The sequence below is a fragment of the Girardinichthys multiradiatus genome, chromosome 14 (genome assembly GCF_021462225.1).
Source record: "Girardinichthys multiradiatus isolate DD_20200921_A chromosome 14, DD_fGirMul_XY1, whole genome shotgun sequence".
NCBI lineage: Eukaryota > Metazoa > Chordata > Actinopteri > Cyprinodontiformes > Goodeidae > Girardinichthys > Girardinichthys multiradiatus.
Window position 1 is genome coordinate 15,128,135 of NC_061807.1, and position 17,030 is coordinate 15,145,164.

At 40.2% G+C, this 17,030-nt stretch overlaps 1 protein-coding gene across 14 annotated transcripts in view; it reads left to right on the forward strand.

Annotated features, from left to right (window-relative positions):
- dysf (dysferlin, limb girdle muscular dystrophy 2B (autosomal recessive)) overlaps window positions 1-17,030 on the forward strand; it is a 117,340-nt gene that overhangs the window by 83,647 nt on the left and 16,663 nt on the right. For 13 of the 14 annotated variants that reach the window (XM_047386048.1, XM_047386050.1, XM_047386056.1 and 10 more), the window contains 7 exons: window positions 3,098-3,226; window positions 3,362-3,517; window positions 3,595-3,686; window positions 7,591-7,761; window positions 7,902-8,044; window positions 15,175-15,314; window positions 15,415-15,503. In XM_047386048.1, coding sequence (XP_047242004.1) covers window positions 3,098-3,226; window positions 3,362-3,517; window positions 3,595-3,686; window positions 7,591-7,761; window positions 7,902-8,044; window positions 15,175-15,314; window positions 15,415-15,503 — 920 coding nt within the window. Of the gene's footprint in view, window positions 1-3,097; window positions 3,227-3,361; window positions 3,518-3,594; window positions 3,687-7,590; window positions 7,762-7,901; window positions 8,045-15,174; window positions 15,315-15,414; window positions 15,504-17,030 lie in introns of those variants that run through there. The other variant, XR_007041440.1, reaches the window with a different exon arrangement.

The window sequence follows — 17,030 nt, forward strand, 5'->3', positions numbered from 1 at the left end:
GGCTTGACCTGAGGATTTGACGTGGACATGCCTGTCAGAGTTGAGACTCAACTTGGATTTGGGAAAAAAGACTTGACTTGGACTCCCTCCTCAAAGACTTGAGGTTTGACTTGGATAGGCCCCTCAAAGAGACTACACTTGACTTGGACCCACTCCTCAAACACTTGAGGTTTGACTTGAAGTTGCTTCTTATTGAGTTGATGCTTGACTTGGTGTTTGATTTGGACTTGCTGCTTAAAGGCTTCCAGCCTGACCTGGACATGCGCCTGAAAGACTGGATGCATGACATGGACTTGGCTTGACTTTGACTTGGGAAAAATTACTTGTAAACATCTTTGACATCTTTAGGGTGTTGGAGTGGCTTTTCCAAAGCCTGGACTTCAATTTTTGGAGTCTTCCTAAAATCTGGTTGTGTGGCAGGAAACCAATCAGTTTAAAGTAGGGTTCTCCAACTCTAGTCCTCAAGAGGTACTATCCTACAACTTTTAGATGATTCTTGCTCTAACACACCTTAAGGAGATGACTGAATTACCTCCTGAACATGTCATCAAGTTCTGCAGAGCCCTGGTTACAAGTCATTTGTTTGATTCAGGTATGTTGGAGCAGGGATACATCTAAAAGTAGCAGGATGGAAGCTCTCAAGGACTGGAGTTGGAGACCCTTGATTTAAAGACATTGGTCAAATACCCAGCCAGGTGTAGTGGCTGAGTTGAAACTTACTAGTGTACATTAGAGGCTGTGTATGTATTTTCACTCTGAGTGGATTAGAAGAAAATCCCCTATTAATTAGAAATGTGTGTACTGAATTCTTGTTTTTATAAAATTAATAGTTAAATATTGCATAATCACTGCAATCTGGAAGATTCGCTCAAATGAATCAGTATAAGCCCCGAAATAATTAAACAGTAATGACGGTGAGTACCTTTATCACAATCATGCTTTGTGTGGATTGTATAATTCAGACCCTTACTGTTACTCTCAGTAAATACACTTGAAATAACTAACCTCTAATAATCTAAACATCGCCTTTCCTTTTCTGTCACATTGTTTTATTTCTCCTTCTCTTTTAGAGTCAGTTTTACATTCACATAGTCTGGATGTGAGTAACTACTCCACAGACCCATGCGTTTATGAATGAACTATCCCTTTAAGGACAGTGTTACCTCACACTTTTTTATACAGACACAGTAATGTCATAAGGTAGTAGTTAACAGTGCGGTAATGTCGGTCTAATCTTGAAACCTTGTTTTGAGTCTTTTCTGTTTAAGCCTCCTTTGTGACAAAGACTGAGTTTGTTCTTCTTTGGCTGCATTTCTAGACTCGTACACTCAGTTGTGCGACTGATGCCACAAACATCCCTAATGAAAACAAATGAACCTTCTTGTAGTTTTGACACAAAGCCGTCCCCGCCCAGCTCCAACTAACAGCGCAGATGGTATCTTATGCCAGCGTGAATGTACTTCAGGCGTTTCTGTGTGTGTTTGTCTTTTGGGTTCACTTTAAATCCAAAACGACTTGAATTAAACCACTAATGCTCATGAAGGATGACCTATAAAACAATGTGGGGGTTTTCTTGGAAAACTTATGAGGGCTATAGATAAAAATGAAGAGTTTTGGCAAAAATACTAACAGAATAAGGCAGGAGTATGTGGAGTTTTAAAAGAAAGTAATCACAACCCTTTGGTTTTGTAATGTGTTGCTAATTTACAGACGTTTTCTGAAACAAATCAGAAATACACAAAATGCATTTTGACGAGGTATGAGATACATATTTAAGAGTATTCATACTCTGTTGAACAGTTGCAGCCTCTGCGCTTCTTGGGCACCAACTTGGCACATCTGTTTTGGGTTATTGTCTCCTGTACTTCTCCACACATTCCCTCAAGCTCAGTCAGGTTGGATGGGCAGTGGCAGTAGACAAGTATTTCTAAGTCTTTCCAGAGATGTTTAATTAGATTTAAGTCCAAGGACATTCACAGCCTGCTCCTGAAACCACTCCGTTGTTATCTGGTCATTGTTGTGTTGGAAAATGAATCATCGCTTTAGTCTGAGCTGTAGAAACAGGTGTTCTTGTAGAATCTCTCTATCTGCTGTTATCTAACCCTCCATGTGGACCATGTGCCTGTTGTACTGTCATGTGCCTTTGTGGGAGAAGTGGCGTCTGTTGCCAATCTACTATAAAGGCTTGATGGATGCATTAGCAACAATTGGCCATCTGGATGGGTCTCATCTCTCCACAAGGGAAGATTGGAGCTCCACTTTAGTGACCATTGGGTTCTTGGTCACCAAGACCAAGGACCATTTTTGCATCCTATATATGGACTAGTATGTTCTAATTCAAATCATGTTCAACCAACTGAATTTACCACAGGAGTACTCTAATCAAGTTAGAGAAACATCTAAAGGATGATCTGGTGAAATGCTCCTTAGCATAATGTTGAGCATCATAGGAAAGGTTGTCAATATTTATATACCTATTATATTTACATTTTCTGTACAAAAATGGCTGAAAACATGTTTTCACTTTGATGGTAGAAGCTATTTTGTGTGGTTTTTATACCAAAAAAAGAAAAACTTTACTCAAATTAGTTTAGGAATAAGTTTGTATCGTGACAGAATGTGAAAAAAGTGAAGGGGTGTGAATACTTTTTGGTGAAATTGTAAATGAATAATTGTAAATTGCTATTTGCACAATCTATACTAAGAATAATTTCTTATTATTCTTAAATGTCACCCTTGAAACAAATAAGACACAAAACTGCCTCATTTATTGGAGCTTATGGGGAAAGAATAGAATAATTTCTTTCTTCTGACTGGTCCCTTTTTTCTACTTTCTTTAGTTTTGTTATATAGTTTAACATTTTAACACTTTATTGCCTGCTTTTCAATTCTTAGCTAAAGTCTTTTTTGATAGTTCTTCCTTCTCCTTCCCATTTCTCCTTTATATTTATTAATTTATTTTGTTTTAAATTAGCCATAATTTTTAAATTCAGTGTCACCTCCACATTCTGCTTTCTGCTGCATCTTTCTTGTAAATGATGATAAACACTGCACTGAATAAATAGTTAGAATGACCTCCCTCTGGTTTTCTTCTCAGGTGTACGACCAGCAGTTGGAGAAGGTTGAAGATTTTGAGGGTCTCTCTGATTTCTGCCAAACATTCAAACTGTACAGGGGAAAGATTCAGGATGAAGGAGAAGACCCTTCAGTGGTGGGAGAGTTCAAGGTAAAAGCCAAAATGCATCCTGCCTCCCAATCTCTCATATTTGGTTCCAGTTTGATCAGTTTATTATTTGCTACATCTCCTCTCTCACATCAAAATGTGACAATCTCATTTAATACTTTCCTGTGTTTGAATCAGGGTATGTTTAAGATCTACCCGATGCCAGACGACCCGTCAGCTCCTGCTCCTCCTAGACAGTTCAGGAAGCTTCCTCCCAACGGCATCGAGGACTGTTTGGTCCGGGTCTACATCATCAAGGCTCAAGGACTGCAGCCCAAAGATGCCAATGGGAAGGTGGGTCTTAATAGCCCAAATCAAGAAGCAGATTCTTCTACAACTAAATTTAAAATGTAAATGTCTTGTCTTTTTAGTGTGACCCTTATGTAAAGATCACTTTGGGGAAAAAGACCATCAGTGACCATGAAAACTACATCCCCTGCACGTTGGATCCTGAGTTTGGAAAGTACGTACTGTTATGTCCCTTTTCTCTGTCTGTTTGTAGTGGAAACCGAAACTTCAATAAGGCTGACTACCTGATGTTAGATGTTGGAAGTCAATGTGATTTATTGTGAGTCTGATTGGTCCAATTACCTTTTCTTACTAAATGTTGATACATTTTACGTTTAAAGTAAAGAAATTGGGAAAATATTAGCATTTTCAGACTTTGTTTCCTAGTCCATTATCTAAATCATCCATCCATCCGTCCGTCCGTCCGTCAGTCCATCCATCCATCCATTCAAAAAGGTCCTGTTTGCAGTTTGCTACATTATATATATGGGACACAGGAAACATTTACTGTAGAAAAAGAGGCTCTGGTCAGACGAGGCCAAACTTTTAGCTTTTTTTGCCTACATGCAGAACAATATATATGGAAGAAATTAGCCTTTACATATCATGGGTCGCTGATAATACATGGTAGTGGCAGCATCATGTTCTGGGGAGGAAAACAGAGCAATCCTTGGCAACCAGTTACGGCCACTTTACATTTATACACCACATTGTGTTGTTCTGTCCCATTAAACCCCAATAAAACACATTGAAGTTTGTAGTTGTAATGTGACAAAATATGTATAAATTGAAGGGATGTGAATATTTCTCGAAGGCACTGTATAACTTTGCCACATCTCACCTTCCTCTGAACTTTGCCTCATTTAATGTGTTCAATGGTGGGTGGATTTGCTTTTTCCAGCCCAAAACATTACTCAGATTCAAGGCAAGATTTTCCATGAACACATCAGACATGTTAACAATGAGCCACTAATGACTGCATTTATTACATCAACTTCAATAAGCTGGCAGATTTATCTTGTGCTCGTTAATTAGTCACTGTGTGGTGATCTCGTCCTCTTTTATTGTATTGTTTCTATGTTGTTCTCTTGCCACTAGGGGTCAGTACACACAAACCAATCAGAGATGCGGACAGAGAGCCGATCAGAGGCAAAAAGCACATCAGAGCTCTGAATGAAAGCGCAAGAGATGACAAAGCTTTGGGATCATAAAAAAAAATAAATATATATATATATAGAGAGAGAGAAAGTAGTGCTTAGTTTATCTGACTTCCATATCAGTATACACATTAAAAATGTAATTATTTTTAATGTTTACATAACATAGTATTGTTGAAAAGTTCCAAACAGTCATATTCTCTTTTGTTCTTTAAAATTTGTCTCAGTCAATAGTTTGTTAGGCTGTCTGATGTTCATAATTGGACTTTGACTGCTTTTTCAGTTCCCTCTTTACACCTATGAAAAAAAAGGACAATATCCTGTCTTCCGTTGCTCATCTACTCTAATAGCTGCTTGAAAATCACCTTATTTGAGCTAACAGTCTTATCTTTTGTCTTGCAAACTGTTATCTTTGGTATTTTTTATCCATTCAATTAAAGAAATCAAAGCAAAATGTCTTTGTGATGGGCTGCTCTTAACAAATTGTCTAAAGGTCTGGTTAAAAATAGCTTCTTTGCTTAATTTTGTGTTGACACAACACAAGCCCAACCCTTTTAGGAGCCTTTTTTCTTTTTTTTTTTTTTTGCTTGAATGGCTCATAGGTCAGGTATTCTGAACACAATGATGGCCTGGATGGACAATGAGTAAAAAGGAATCTAAGCCCAAAACATAACTTTGAAATTGCTTCAGAAAGCTTTAATAACTGCAAGAATACCTTAAAAGATTACATCAGTGTGTGGGCCCTTGACAGGATAATATCAATACATTTTGAATAATTATTTACCTTTGTACAGTGCTATTAATAGAGAGTAAAAGTGGGTAGTTCCAATAGGACGCTACAGTAAATGGAAGGTACCACCTCTCTAATTGTACTAACCACTCAAAGTGCTTTTACACTTATAGTTATATTTACCAACTGTTCCATATGGTTGCTCAAGGACACTTTGCCATGTAGCAGGGGTTACCTGAAATCAAACCCACAACCCTCCAATTACCAGACAACTGCCCCTCTGACCAAGTCACAGGCACAAAACTCCGATTTATATCCAATTACATCCGAAAGTAAATGTAAATATCTCTAAAGCTTTCTAGAGTTTTCTGTCATCTGATAATGTAGCACAAATCATTTGACCCCCAGCTTTCACCACAACTCAGAGACACAATGTGCACTCTACACTAGTGACACTGATATTAATATTATATATCCTGATAATGACCTCATTCTGCACTATGCAGATTCTCTGTCTGTGCTGACGAAAAGTCACTTGCCTCAATCTGGCTGTAGTCCAATATATATAGAACAATTAACCTTCACCCCAAGATGGTCAGGTGAAAATTAAGTATGAAAAAAACCCTTGAAATTTTACACTTTGAATCCCAAAAACTCAACACAGTATGCAAAGCAGGAGCACATTATGTCCAACCTTCATGCTTTGTTGATATGACAGGACTTGATGTTTCACAAAATACACCTAATTTCTTCACAAATAGACCCTTGTTAAACTTGCTTTTAAATACACCAAAATATGAAGCAAGATGAGAAACAATGTGACAGCAGCTTTGATAAAGCCTAATCATTTTCCTTACATGAAAGTCACAAAGCCCTTCACAATGACATGAATAGTGTCAAAGGCGTGGCGTGGTGGTGGACCCCAGAATGCAGACAGCAGGCAGAGTTGCGGTGAGAACGTTTTTAATTAACAAAAACTCTCTTTAGTAGTTGGTGGCATGCTGGCGTGAAACACAGGCAAACAGACAAGGACAGGTTTGGCATGAACAGATGAGATGTTTTCACCAGGAGTAAACAGAATAGAGGAGTGTATATGAAGCATGGTGCAGGTGGACCGAATGAAGCTGATAACAAAGTGTGGCAGGAGTGAAAACAAAACATGGCTGGAACTAAATATTACAAGGACATAATCAAACTTAAGAAACATAGCTATAACAGAACATAAATGGACTTGAAACAGACTACACGAGAAAGTAAACCAAAGCAAAGAACTAAAGCACCACCAGGATAACAATCCAAAACTCAAACTGTGAGAACAAAATAAGAGAAACCAAAAACCAAACACCCTCAAATCGTGACAAAATAGGATGAAACAGAAATAATTTTAAAACAAATATGAAGACTGCAGAAGCATTCCTCCATTGTCAGGACCAGGGTGAAAGTGTGTTCCCAAGCCCACCAGAAAGTTCTGGGTCTGCCTCAGGCTCTCTACTCAGTGGAAGATGCCTGAAAAACCTCTTAAGGAGAGGAATCCAGGAGGCATCCTGATCAGATGCCCGATACTCCTCAGCCGAGTTCTTTTGATGCAGTGGAGCAGTGGTTATACTCTTAGCTGCTTCTAGGTGAAAGGCTGAGTCTGGGCACCACTCTGAAGATGCACATTTCCTTCTTCTACTCTGATCCGTATCCTATGACCACGGTGTAGTGGGACTGATAAAATGAGACCTTTGCTTATCCTCCACCAGGACAGACAGGAGCAATGTCCTCACAACTACAGACAAATTCCTGATAATTTTGTGCTGCATCCTGCCTAATATTAAGCAATACAGGCAATACATGATTTCCTTTGTTTGAGGCAAATGCTCAACCCAGCCCCAGAGGATATCCTTCACAGTTTTTTGGATAAGAAAAGATCTGAGGTCTAACCAAGTCTTTGTCTCTTTATAATTTCTGTACCCTGTTTGGATTGCTTGAAATAGATATCGTCTGTTGTGCCAATAATTCAATAGAGTCAACTATGCAAAACTTGGTATGTCTCATTTGTTCCGTTTTCTAAACAAATTAGCTTCTTACAATGCAAGTCAACCAGGCCCATTATACTGTTTGCTTAAGCTGTCAAGATATAGGACACATCAAAAAACCCTGAAATACCCATTGAGAGGTGGTTCAGTGAAAGCTGTTTTTGTGTGCAGGATGTTTGAGCTCACCTGCTCCCTACCTCTGGAGAAGGATCTGCGGGTGATGTTGTATGACCATGACCTGCTCACTAAAGATGAAAAGATTGGAGAGACCTTGATTGACCTGGAGAACCGTTTCCTGTCCAAATACGGAGCCACGTGCGGCCTGCCACAGTCCTACTGCGTGTAAGTAAAGACACCCACCTCTGTAACTGGGATTAAATCTTCTGATAAAATAACATCTAACCTGGCTGAAGGGTTTGGCCCAGTTTTAGGGAATCACAACCACATTTTCTTCATTTTATTGATTTTGTACGTTATATTAGATCAGGGGTAAACCAGTGGAGGGATCAGTTGACACCTAGGCAGCTGCTCTGCAGACTGTGTGAGCGACGAAACCTGAGGAAACCTGTGTATGAAGACGACGCAGTCCAATTTAAAGGGCAGAGATACACGGCCGCAGACCTCGGTGAGTAACACTTGCTCATTATTACAAAAATAAATAACACATGGGTTTCTCCTTATGAATGACTCACACAACTCACACATCCCACATTATAGGGTGACTTTGTTCTTTACAACATTGCTTCAATTTGTTGAGGTTTGTTGACATTTCATCCTGTAAACATAGTTCTGAAAATGTTGCCTTTTGTCAAAGTAAGAAAACTGTTGATGTTTAAATGTGGTTTTAATGTGATTGGGATTGTTTAAATGGGCTTATTAAGCCTGACTTTTGAGGTTTTCACTCAGGATAGATTTGCATGGGACCTACAACCTGAAAAAGTTACATTTCAATGTTTTTTTTTTTTTGGGCTAAGTGAAGATAGGAAATGGCCAGCCTCAAACAGCCTTAAAAAGATCTCCATGTCCAGTGTGTGTATTGTTGTTTCTCTACAGCTATGTTCGGGTCCCACCACAACATTTTCATAATGTTAAAGGCCTTCTTTAACCTCTGTGCACCTCTTTTCAATGTTTTGTATATTTCTTTGTTTTTTTTTTTTTTACCAAAGAATAAGATTCTGACTGTAGTTAAACAGTTATTACACTGGTTTTTTAAAAAAAGAACAATAATATGACAGGGAAAAAGAAGTGGCTGAACACTCAACTCAGGCAAGGTCACGGTGGAACCAGGAAAAACCAAGCCGGAATGCTGCTAGGAATATTTTGGAGACTGCCTGGGAGTGATTAACACAATATTAATACTGTTGTCTTGACGCATGGGGAGGTGCAGAAGTACACATATAAGCCTCAAAACCTGGAAGATTAAGCTGACTGAGCAGCTGACACCTGGGCGACCCTGACTGGTATGTTGTGTAATTTGTAGTAATTTCTGTTATTATGTGAAATGAGATTAGCGTTTTTATGATGCTTAGCAGAGAAATTATTTTTTGTGGTGTCTTTCTTTTTATGGACTTTATCATCTGTTTATATTTGTGTTTTGATCTGTATGGTCTGGACTTTGACTGGTCCATTGCAACACCTTGATTTGCTGCATATTTAGGATCATTGTTCTGTTGATTCAATTCAATTCAATTCAATTCAATTCAATTCAAAGATACTTTATTGATCCCCGAGGGGAAATTAGAATTCCAGTACAACCCATCCAAACATACATCATGACACAAGACAATGGGGGGACGGGTCACCGAGGCTTTGCTGCCCACTCACAGGCGCTGCCCTTGCTAGATGAGAGAAGAGGCCACATTAGGTAAGTAGAGGAAAAAAAACATATTTCACACTTTATCCTTAGCAGGATACAGTTTGAGATTGCAAAAAACCTCAGCACAAAGAAGCAACAAGTTGACAAAACAACATCATGCCGGGAACGGTGAAGGTGGTGTGAGGAGTGCAAATGTTTATCTTGAGCAAGTGTGTGTGTGCAAGTGAGTGTGTGCAAGTAAGTCCATGAAGCACTGTCACAGAGGCCATTGTCCTTGATGGTTCGTTGGAATGTACATCAACCGGCCAAGTTCTGAGCAGGTCCACGGATGTCCTCAGGGAAGGCGGGGGCAGAGGGAGCAGAGCGTCATGTTGACATAACTTCCAGGAGAAGTTGAAGATAGCCAGCCATCAAGGCCGCGCAGGGGAGCCAGATTCAGAAAAACAATAATTATTTGGGTTAGGCTGACTCTTAATTTTCCGTCAGCCTTGAGAGTCTCGCTGGTGCTTCTCAAAGGCGAATCCAAACAGCCAAATTCCTGGTCTTTCGCCAGATCCAAGCGAACAACTTTCTCCAAGATTTATCCCATTTCACCCCTGAGTCCAGGAACCGCAACCTGCCTGCGATCCTGTGTAAGGATCACATCCAGTCTGCGATTCAGCTCACGTAACATCTCAGTCTGAGTGTTGATCGCCCTGAAGATCCCATCACACATGCCAGGCAGCCATACAATGGCCAGAACAGCTGCTGACATTCTCCGAATTTCTCGATATGCCAGGTAACCGCTGACTCCAAAAAGCAGAAATCCTGATATCAAACATCCAATTATATACACATCTTCCACATCCTCGACTGACATTATCGACAGACACACAATCCTCCACTTCTGCCAGGAGTCCATCGTGTATCCGGAGAAAAATGTCCAGTCCGGACAAGTGGGCTCTCCCGACCCCTGTCTTCTCGTTGAGAAAACTTGATCAATTGCATTGAGAGACCAGCTGACCAAATCCATATTTTGGAAGAATTTGGAAGATGTGCAAAAAGAGGCTCCAAAAAAAAGACAAGACACAGAGCTGAAGCAGGGCAGATATTGGAGGGGTGCGGGAGACAGAAAAAAAGCGTCCACCTCCACCGAGAGCAGGAAAAAGAAGATGACCCGGTTTTGGGAAGCTTCACCTGTGCGCATTGCACAGTTTGGTGTTGTGGTGTATTTCCTACAACTTCCATACCTGGAAAGATCGTCAGCAGTTTTAAATATGTTCCTCATGTGAATAACCTTTCCACTTTGTAGAATGATGGACTTCCAATAGTTTGCAACCTTAAAACCCTTCCCAGACTGCTGGGCAGCAGCAGTTCCTCTTCTAACGGCATTGCAGATGTCTTTCCGCCTTGGCATTATGTTAAGACACCTGTGTGCTCCAGAGCAGCAAACTGCCACAGCCCCTGCCCCCTGTAGGTGCACACACTGATGATGATCTGTTAAAGACGTTTATTTGAGCTTTTATGTCTAAGATAAGCATCTGATCCCTTAGCTGTTATATTGATACATTTGGGATTCTCTGGATTAGATCAGTGATGGAGATTATTTTTATAGCTGACCTATAACAGCATATTTTGAGTTGAACAAACACTTATTTGGGCGGTCAGTGAAGGACATAATCATTATTAAAATAGACTCTTTGTAATTGTCAAACTTAACAAACATAAAGCGGCCGTGGTGTGCACACCGTCTCCGGATGATGAGGTCACTTTTTGGGATTGAAATTATCCCACTACTGACATTGGGAAGTGCTGATAAGTTTAAGAAAATAATGGAAATATCTGGGATGAAAACAAATGCATTAAGTTAACCATCATGAAACTAGATTAGGTCACATTGCTGCTGTCACCTTGCATTAATAGTTTGGAGGTAACTAAACGTGGACATTGCTAGGACGAAGCACCAGAATTGACCCTTCACTCTGACCTTCTTATTTCTTACTTTCCCCTTTTTCTTACCAGTTTTGTTAAATTGCTCCAGCCCGTTATTTGATAAAATCTTCAATTATTTTCACTTGCTATTGACAGTATGAAGCAAAAAGAGATAACACATACAGGTCCTTCTCAAAATATTAGCATATTGTGATAAAGTTAATTATTTTCCATAATGTCATGATGAAAATTTAACATTCATATATTTTAGATTCATTGCACACTAACTGAAATATTTCAGGTCTTTTATTGTCTTAATACGGATGATTTTGGCATACAGCTCATGAAAACCCAAAATTCCTATCTCACAAAATTAGCATATCATTAAAAGGGTCTCTAAACGAGCTATGAACCTAATCATCTGAATCAACGAGTTAACTCTAAACACCTGCAAAAGATTCCTGAGGCCTTTAAAACTCCCAGCCTGGTTCATCACTCAAAACCCCAATCATGGGTAAGACTGCCGACCTGACTGCTGTCCAGAAGGCCACTATTGACACCCTCAAGCAAGAGGGTAAGACACAGAAAGACATTTCTGAACGAATAGGCTGTTCCCAGAGTGCTGTATCAAGACACCTCAGTGGGAAGTCTGTGGGAAGGAAAAAGTGTGGCAGAAAACGCTGCACAACGAGAAGAGGTGAACGGACCCTGAGGAAGATTGTGGAGAAGGGCCGATTCCAGACCTTGGGGGACCTGCGGAAGCAGTGGACTGAGTCGGGAGTAGAAACATCCAGAGCCACCGTGCACAGGCGTGTGCAGGAAATGGGCTACAGGTGCCGCATTCCCCAGACCTGGGCTACAGAGAAGCAGCACTGGACTGTTGCTCAGTGGTCCAAAGTACTTTTTTCGGATGAAAGCAAATTCTGCATGTCATTCGGAAATCAAGATGCCAGAGTCTGGAGGAAGACTGGGGAGAAGGAAATGCCAAAATGCCAGAAGTCCAGTGTCAAGTACCCACAGTCAGTGATGGTCTGGGGTGCCGTGTCAGCTGCTGGTGTTGGTCCACTGTGTTTTATCAAGGGCAGGGTCAATGCAGCTAGCTATCAGGAGATTTTGGAGCACTTCATGATTCCATCTACTGAAAAGCTTCATGGAGATGAAGATTTTATTTTTCAGCACGACCTGGCACCTGCTCACAGTGCCAAAACCACTGGTAAATGGTTTACTGACCATGGTATCACTGTGCTCAATTGGCCTGCCAACTCTCCTGACCTGAACCCCATAGAGAATCTGTGGGATATTGTGAAGAGAACGTTGAGAGACTCAAGACCCAACACTCTGGATGAGCTAAAGGCCGCCATCGAAGCATCCTGGGCCTCCATAAGACCTCAGCAGTGCCACAGGCTGATTGCCTCCATGCCACGCCGCATTGAAGCAGTCATTTCTGCAAAAGGATTCCCGACCAAGTATTGAGTGCATAACTGTACATGATTATTTGAAGGTTGACGTTTTTTGTATTAAAAACACTTTTCTTTTATTGGTCGGATGAAATATGCTAATTTTGTGAGATAGGAATTTTGGGTTTTCATGATCTGTATGCCAAAATCATCCATATTAAGACAATAAAAGACCTGAAATATTTCAGTTAGTGTGCAATGAATCTAAAATATATGAATGTTATATTTTCATCATGACATTATGGAAAATAATGAACTTTATTACAATATGCTAATATTTTGAGAAGGACCTGTAATCCTTTACTGTCACTTAAACAAAAAGTAAATCAATCTTGAGAAAACTCTAATAAACAAATTAATTTCACCCCTCCCTCTCTTTGGTTCAGCTTCTTTCTTTGCTTCTTTCCCTCCCCTCAATACTTTGAGGAGATACAGAGCTGAGGAGGAAACCACGGGGACCACCTAAGGAGCAGAGCCATGAGATAAATATTCAGGATCCATTTTGGCCTCTGAACGCTCACAAACCGAGGCCACACGTGTGTTCCAGGGCCGCCTCCGCTGCTGTGATTCGAGGTCATGGCTGTCGGTTTGGTGATTTATGGCACAGTCGTGTGTGTGTGCGCGTGTGTTTGCCAACATCCACATCGCGGTCGCCTGTCGGTCAGCAAGGAGTGACGCCACGTTCTCTTTAAATGGTTGTCGCGGTTACCGTGCGTCAGCTCACTGCCCACCAAGCGGATGCGTTAATTGGACGTCTTTCATTCTTCCTCCAGCTCTACATCCATTTTTTCCTTCTTATTTGCTTTTCCTCTTTCGCTTCACCATTCAACTCATGTTTCGTTTTGATCGTATCCATTTAGTTTTGGTTGTCAGGTTTCTTTTTTCTCTGCCCATCCAGGATTAAATGTCTTTTTGAAGTTTTCTTTTCTACCTTTGTTCAACCCTAAATAGTTGTTTCTCTCACCTCTTCCATCCAGCTAGCCCATCCACTCAAAACCTATTTTGTAATTTTCTCTTTAAGACACCTTATGTCAAATAAATAACTTTATGCATGGGACCCAAATGAGAAAATGCCTATAAATGCTATATATGTGAACTAAACCCTAAATGTATAGCCTTCAATGAGAAATAGATGTCTGATTAGATCTATATAGCTGGCAACACATTTACTGGGAACTTCAAACATGCCTTGATGGACTACAACCCTTAGCTGTTATAGAGTTCGCACCAAAATCAACCACACCTAAACCACCAATAAAGAAAAGAACAATAGTTGTTACAGAACACCAAAAAGCAACCACTGGCCTTGCACCTTGTAGCTTCTAACATGGTTCTGCCTAGATATTGGACCACTCTTCTTGGCAGAGCTCATTTAAATTGGTTGATTTCTGTCATTTAAGCTTATAGTCCACACGTTTCTGTGAGCGACCATTACAGAAAGTTTGTTATTTTCATCCAGGATGTCATCCTCATTTTAAAATCAGTTCTGATTGTTTGGGATCATTGTTCTCTTGGAACAGCCAACATTGTCCGGGTTTTAACCATCTAGCTGCTGTTAGAGAAGAAGTTCAAGAATTTTGGTTTAGATGTCCTTCTTTCTTCTTTATTTATCTGCCTTGTGAAATGCCCCAATATAAATAGCAGTGAAACAGCACCTCAGCATGACTCTGCCATCACCATGCTTGACACTTTTTTATGTTTGAAGGCCTCACTTTTACGTTTTCCTCCATACTTTGTCACTGGGTCCAAATAAGCCAGGCTTGTTTCATCTGATCATTAAACCTTTTTCCAGACAGCATTTGGCTGCAGCTGCAGATTTTAGTCAAGCTTGAAGATGTAGATTTAGAAGCAGAGGTGTCTTTCTTGCTTTTGTACATCTACTGTTCTCCTTCTTAGATCTTCACTGAGTTTCTTGGACTTCCCCAGTTTGAGTGCTACATGTATCAAACGAATCACTTTGGTGCAGGCAAGTAGAAACTATCGTAATCAATAGCAAGGGGTTAGTAGAGCTTGGCCTTGTCAAGTTGGAAGACAGTTTTCAATCTTCAGCCACACTTATTAAAAGATTTAGGTGAATGTAATTATTTGAATCTTTATTTATAATTTTGTGGATTAGAGAAAATCCACAGTAAACTCAAAATTGTGCCCACTGATTGTGTTTTTCAATAAAGCATTAAAACCCCAAACTTGACATTCAAGCTATTATGAATGTTTTCTCTTTTCGTTTCTCTTCATATCTCTTTTTCTCCGTTCCTCTCCAGTTTCTCTTTTCCTCAGCTCGCCTTTTTCTCCTCCTCAGTCTTTCCATCCTCTCCCCTTATAAGTGAGTCAACGGTATCGGTCATAAACTCTCGACATTGGCCTCAATGGTTTATATTTACATTTTTCTTGGAGGCGGCTCTGACTTTCCTCATTAGGTTGTGATACAGAGACCAACAAATGTGAATAATTAATCCTGAGTGAACTGCTGCCCTCTCAAGCCAGCCAGTATTCTGGGTTTGCATTCTTCACCCCCAGTTCTTCTCGTTGTGCCATAGTCCTTGTTAAAACTTTAAACTTCATGTGTTTCAGATGACAAAGACATATCCAAACGTTACCTCGGTCCACTCAAGGAACGGCTGTCCCTTCACATCTTGAGGACAATGGGACTGGTACCTGAACATGTGGAAACCAGACCACTTTACAGCCCCCTGCAGCCCAACATAGAGCAGGTATAGCATACGCGCACTCTCCAATCTTTCACTGTATGTCTTTCCCACCGCTTTTGTTTTGATTCCTGGTTCCTAATTGGCTGCTGGTCGTGTCTGTCAGGGACAACTGATGATGTGGGTGGACCTCTTCCCCAAGTCTCTGGGACCACCTGGACCTCCATTCAACATCACGCCACGCAAGGCCAAGAAGTAAGAATGCACACATTAATCCATTCCTGGTAATTTATTCAATCAATCAATCAATCAATCAAAAAAATTGTTTACTCATATCAGAAAGTGACTCTCATACATCATATACATTCATCACACAGATCGTGAAATATTTCCAGCCTTTATTTCTTGTAATTTGATGATTATGGCTTATAGATAATGAAAACCCCAAATTATGTGTCTCAGAAAATGTTGACATTGTGAAAAAGTTAATTATTGGAAACTCATGGTGTCACACCCTAATCCACTAATGAATTATTATACCAGCAAAGGTCGCTTGTGCCTCTAAATGGTCTCTCATCCTGGGTCAGTTGGTTACATAGTCATGGGGAATACTGCTGACTGACCAGATGTCAAGAAGACAGCTGTTGACACCAGGAAAGGGGAATAGGAGGGGAAAGCACTAAAGGTCATTGCTAAAGATGGTTTTTCACAGAGTGCTGTATGTACCTGTATGTACCTGAGATGTACCTGTATTGTGGGGTCTGTAGGGGGAATTGTGGTAATATTAGGGCATGTCTTATCATCGTTATTTATTCTGATGCCTTGAAGTTGGCAGCATCTTATGCCCCTAACAAAATCAAATCGGTTATCCAAACTGGCACTGGAACTTTCTACTAACTTACTTTATACTTATATTTGTAATTATTGTATAGTACAAAGTGTTTATGTCTGTCCCTTCCTAGACTGTCCATGGACTGGGTGGAGGTAAACAAATTGCTCTTTAATGGGATAATAAAGTTATCTGTACCTGATATTGCTGCTATTCTGCTGCTAAAATGGAGCTTTATCCTAGTATTGACTTGGAGAGCGCTGCATGGACAGGTACCAGTGTATATCTCTGATCTAATTCATCCCTACACCCCTAATAGGGCCCTGAGGTCCTGTAATCAGGACCTGCTGATTGTCCCCCATACAAAACTGAAATATAAAGGAGACAGAGCATTTTCTTTCGTGGCTCCAAAACTCTGGAACTCCCTTCTTCTGACATCAGCAGACTCTGGGGTTTTCCTTAAAGGCCAGCTAAAAACGTATTCTGCTTTTGTTTAATTTTATGTCATGTATTTCTTTTTTGTTGAAGCACTTTGTGATTCTTATCTTAAAAAGTGCCATATAAATAAAGTTTTACTTACTTTACTTACTTTTTATCTGACTCAGACCAAAAATTAACTGAAAGTTTGTCTCAAACAGCTGCTGTTTATAGGAAAAGTCTAATGTATAATGACACAGTTTTCCCAACAAGGTACCACAAAGCATTCCCACCACACATTAGTGTGGTATTTGTGTTTCTGGTATTAAAATGTGACCATTCATTACTTAAAAAAGACAACTTTGGGCTTTGGTCTTTGGGGCAGATGAGGGATTTCCATCATTTAGGATCACACTGGCCAACACTGTCATCCTGTTGGCTTAAAGAGAGTAATTTTCCTATGATTTGAAATGAAACTGATCCCTCTGCAGTTAAAATGGGTGTTGTGGCTGTTGTAAAAAATGTTTTTTAGCCTT